We start from the raw sequence: 5000 nt of genomic DNA on the forward strand, positions 1-5000 counted from the left end.
ATAAAAATGACCCAATTTCATTATCTCACGGCGGCGGAGTGTCATCAAATGTGCTGTGCTCCCCATATCCACAAATCCGCTGAATAATTGGGACGATTTTTTTCCCTTCTTTCTTTTTTCTTCCCTTTTGTCTGCTTCTCTCTCTCTCTCTCTGACACACACACAGACAGACACACACACAGACAGACACACACACACACACACACACACACACACACACACAGACAGACACATAGACACAAATACAGAGATAGACACACATAGACACACATACAGAGATAGACACACACACACACACACACACTACTCCTTTGCTTCAGCACTGCTCAGTGGAATGATTATCTCAATCATGTCAGCGAGTATGCACAAAAAAAGGAGGAAAAAAAGAAAAGAAAATGCAGGAGATAGAGGCTCTGTCAGGAGAGAGAGAGAGAGAGAGAGAGAGAGAGAGAGAGAGAGAGAGAGACTCTGTCAGGAGGAGAGAGAGAGAGAGAGAGAGAGAGAGAGAGAGAGAGAGAGAGAGACTCTGTCAGATAGAGCTCGCCGTCTCCACGGCTCACACAGCCCTCACATGGCTGGGCTCCTCCGATCCTCGTCCGGCCGCAACTGATGCAAACACGCTCAGATAGGGTGCCACTAGGTCTCGGCCACAGTTTTCGGACGTGGCCGCAATCTGGTAGGGGGCCGATGTAGAGGCGAGCATTTAGACACATTAGTGTGACACTAAGACGGCCAGACGCCCAAACATGAAGGCAAGTCTAGTCTAGTCTGAGCATTGGTATGTGCTATGTGTATCCTGGAAGTGTTACAAATACAACTCTCACATACATACATCAAGTAAGAAAAAAAGAAAGAAAGAAAGCAAGAAAGAAAGACTGAAAGAAAGAGTAGGAAAGAGATCCTTTATTTGTTTAAAGCACCGTCCAAAATCCATTGACATTCCATTTAAAATAATCAATCTTTTTCAGCAGCCGAGAGCAAAAACTGATATTGAGATGATGTTTAAATGTCTGGTGGAAACTAGAACAGTGGTAGAGTGCAGGATTTACCAGAGCACAGAGGATGGTATGTAAGGGAGGGTAAAGAAAGGGAGAGGGAGAGAGAAAGAGAGATAGATAGAGAGAGAGAGAGAGAGAGAGAGAGATAAAACAACTGAATAGGAAACATGAGAAAGTATGAAAGTTGAGGAAACACTCAAATGTGAGAGACGTCAAGGAAACACTCAAAGGGTGAAAGAGCAAAATGAAAGAAGAAAAAACAATAACGCCCTCAGAGCTGGAAGGAATTTGCAGAAACAAATAAGAGAGAGATACGACACTTACCTCCTCCACCACCCAGTAGACTGGAGTTTGCTGTGGGAGAGAAGAAGAAACGGATCAGTGAATGATTCAAGGCTGTTTATGAAGCAACCGACACCAAGCGCCAGCAAGGGCACTATTTCAACTTGTCAATTCCTGCAGAATGTGTTACACAGAAAAGTCAAATAGGCATAACGAACAAATGATATATTTATACAACTTATTCATGTTTCTTAATTTTTTTGCTCTTGTTGCCACAGCGGCAACAGCTGTGATCAATAAGCATGCCACCATATCATAGTATAGCTATCAGTGCAGCAGAGAAGTTCTCTCTCTCTCTCTGTGCTGGGGGGGGGGCTGTGAGGCGGGTGGGCAGGCGTGCTGTCTAGCGTTAGCTGTCAGCATTGAGTGTGATGCATTAAGTGTCTGGCTAGCGAGTGGGAGCAGTGAGTGAGCAGCCTAAACATCTCTTTGATGGCGTGTTTCAGATCCCTGATGGCACAGCTAAGAGGCCTGGGCTTCGCAGTTTGTCTGAGCATTCAAAACACACTCCACGCTCCATGTACACACACACACACACACACACACACACACACACTTCACCTCGATGTCATACACTTAAGAATGCCTAGGTAGACCCCCCCCCTCCCCCCAACACACACACATAAGTAGGCATGTACCAACATCCACACACACTCAGTCTCAGACACTCACACACACACACACAAACAGACACACAAACACCAAGATAAAGGCTCTAAAAACAGCTTGACAAAGTGGGTCTGTGTTATTGAGTTCTGTGATATGACAATCAGCCCTCTCCAAACACTCATTAATTATCCTCACTAGTCCCGTCTGGCCCACTGAGTCTTACAGCCTCCAGAGCTGCACTGCGTCTGGCCCTGCGCAGGTTCATCCGAAGGTAACGGGCGAGCTAAGGAGCCCTGCCGAACCGACCTCTCACAGAGGGAGAGAGAGAGCGATATCTCGAAATACGAGCACAGGCTCGTCCGTTCGCCCCGTTCGTTCAGCACTTGCCGAATGCGCGGCAGAGGAAAGATTAGCAGGGATTAAAGAGCCGCCATTAATTTGGGCAGTGCCGAAAAAACACCAAACGTACACCGGGTCAGGAGCTCGAGGAGGAGTTCAGATAGAGGGCACAGCAAACCCTCAGCACGATCAAGCTTCCCCGTTTCCTGCCACTCCACAGAAAGCCACACGCAAAGAAAACGTCTGCAGACACAGGCAACAGACACTGCACCCGCATATCTCCAAAATAGCTTCAAATGGGACATCACTGATACAGGGGTGGAAAAAAAAAACAAGTTTCATCATGAGCCAAATCCTTTGTATCAAACACACAGACAGTAGGTTTCACACAAAAGAAAGTGCTGAAGTACGTGTTGGATGGCACCCTGTTTCCACACCTTTCCACCGGGCCATTGTGGAAGAGCCAAACCCCACACGCGCGCGCGTCCCTATACGGGGCTAGGAGGACAAAGAGAGTGACCTCTGTTGATAGAATGCGCGTGTCATCGGGCCGTGCCTTTGTTGCGCCCGCACTAGAAACAGAGCAAGACAAACAGAGCAGTAAACATGATCTGCTGGTGTTTTTAGTGAATCACTGCTGATTTTTCAGTGATGAGAGAGACACTATGGCTTGTATTTCTTTTGGCCTCATGGTGTATTCACAATAGTGGTCTCTAGGCTCTGTGCAGCTTAGGGAGGTAAAACAACAACTCCAATATGCAGCTAGGTGACATTACACTAATCTGACTGTAGATATATAAGGCACATTAAAACCACTGGCGCTATCTACCGTAGGTGTGTGTTTGTGTTGAGTTGAGCTCTTTTAATCTATGCCAGGAACCACAATGGTGGTCAGCGACAGATCATGAGTGATGGTGTTCCTTTAATAAAAAATAAAAAAATAAATAAAAAAAACTACTCAAGATCCAGATTTGGTCAAAACTGTCCGAGAAGGAAAAACATCCTACCCAGTTGTGTCTGTTCTGTAAGTTCCTGTATCGGTCCTCACACTGACAGCATTATTTTCAATCAGCAGGGGTGGTAAAGGATTCGTTGCTTGATCTGCCATTATCTCGTTGCAATCTCGAAAGCGCCTCAAATGAAATTATTAATGGCCAACGTGAGCTCTCTTACACGGAGCCGCATTGCCATCCTGTTATTGAAATATGGAGAGAGCCCAGGCCTAATTATCTCCCATTATGGAAATCGCCTTCATTTATTCAACAGCTAATCGGGGAAGAAGTCACAGGAGCTAATCAATATGCCACCATTCTGATGCGGAGGGAAATGTCAGGGTCCAAACAAGGAAAAACACACACTTCCATCTGCTCTCCAGCTCAAGGTCTTTCTGAAATACTCTCGGAAATACTCTTTTTTTCTTTCTTTTTTCCACATTTGTTCATTTATTTTTCCACGTCTGTTTGTCTGTCTTTCTTCCCACCACTCTCTTCCTCACACACACACACACACACACTCTAAGCCTCTTTTATTTGCTGAAAAAAAGCTGAGCTACTGATATAACGCCTCTCTAAGGGAACTGTGCCAAAGCCATGTTTCTAGAGAGACAGACAGAAAAACAAAAACAAGGGGCGCGTGTTCTGTTTTTCTTCCTCATCTTCCTAATTCTCTTTTAACATTTCTTATGATGTGAATCACAAGGCGAGCGAGGCTCTTCTCATCCCCCCCCCATCTGTTTTTCCACAGAGGTTCCACGCTGGGGTAGTTATGTACACACCACCAAGAGGGAAAAAAGAAACCTGTTACCTTCACAGCGAGGAGGAAGCCCCCCCCCTCCCCCCCCTCCCCCCTCCTCTACTGCATTGCTACAGATATCAAGGGAGATATTAAACTCCCTCCGAATGGATGGGGAGTCACACACCCCCCCCCCCCCCCCCCCCGATCCCTGATCAAGAGGAGCCGAGAACGAAATTAAGGGGAAACAGCTGTGCCAAGCAGAGGAAAGTGGTAGGCTGTCATACGCATGGAACATTCATACACCATACCATGGTGGGGAGGACGTGGAGGGGTGTGTGTGTGTGTGTGTGTGTGTGTGTGTGTGTGTGTGTGTGTGTGGAGAGCAAGGTGCAACTGGCCTCTCGCAGGCCTGATTGGAGCTGACGGGCTCCCAGCACTGGGTCCAAAATTAATCCAAGTAAAAGGCCCATATTAGGCCCATATTTGAGCCGCCGATGCGGATTTGATTGCGTGCTATTAATCATATTCCCCCCTAACCTCCGCGCCATCCATGCGCTGTCTGAGACCCGAACCACATGCTCCTGAGGAAGAGATGGAAGCCAGAGAGAAGCAGGAGAGACGAGGAAAAGAGTGGAGGTGAGAGTTGGGGGTAGAGAGGGAGGGAGAGAGAGAGAGAGAGAGAGAGAGAGAGAGAGGGAGAGAGAGGGAGGGAGAGAGGGAGAGAAAGATAGAGTGAGAGTGAGAAAGATACAGAGAGAGAGACAGAGAGAGAGAGAGAGAGAGAGAGAGAGAGAGAGAGAGAGACAGAGAGAGAGAGAGAGAGAGAGAGAGAGAGAACAGACAGAGACAAAGGCTCAGTTTTCATGCGCGTGCTCCGAGAGCTCTGTCTGTGAGGGCGAGCCAGGAACCAGAGTCCTGAAGCCCGGGCCTGTGAGCGGGGCCCATTATCTCACACAGAGCCTGGGCCGTCATGGACAC

At 47.5% G+C, this 5000-nt stretch overlaps 1 protein-coding gene across 7 annotated transcripts in view; it reads right to left on the reverse strand.

Moving 5' to 3' along the window:
* Positions 1-5000, reverse strand: part of macrod2 (mono-ADP ribosylhydrolase 2) — a 497711-nt gene that overhangs the window by 359786 nt on the left and 132925 nt on the right. For all 7 annotated transcript variants that reach the window (XR_006023267.1, XR_006023266.1, XM_042065451.1 and 4 more), the window contains exon 4: positions 1323-1352. Coding sequence is in view for 5 of the 7 variants with exons in the window: in XM_042065451.1 (XP_041921385.1) it covers positions 1323-1352 (30 nt within the window). In the remaining 2 variants the exon portion in view is untranslated. The remainder of the gene's footprint in view (positions 1-1322; positions 1353-5000) is intronic.

The sequence above is a fragment of the Alosa sapidissima genome, chromosome 16 (genome assembly GCF_018492685.1).
Source record: "Alosa sapidissima isolate fAloSap1 chromosome 16, fAloSap1.pri, whole genome shotgun sequence".
In the NCBI taxonomy this organism is placed as follows: domain Eukaryota; kingdom Metazoa; phylum Chordata; class Actinopteri; order Clupeiformes; family Clupeidae; genus Alosa; species Alosa sapidissima.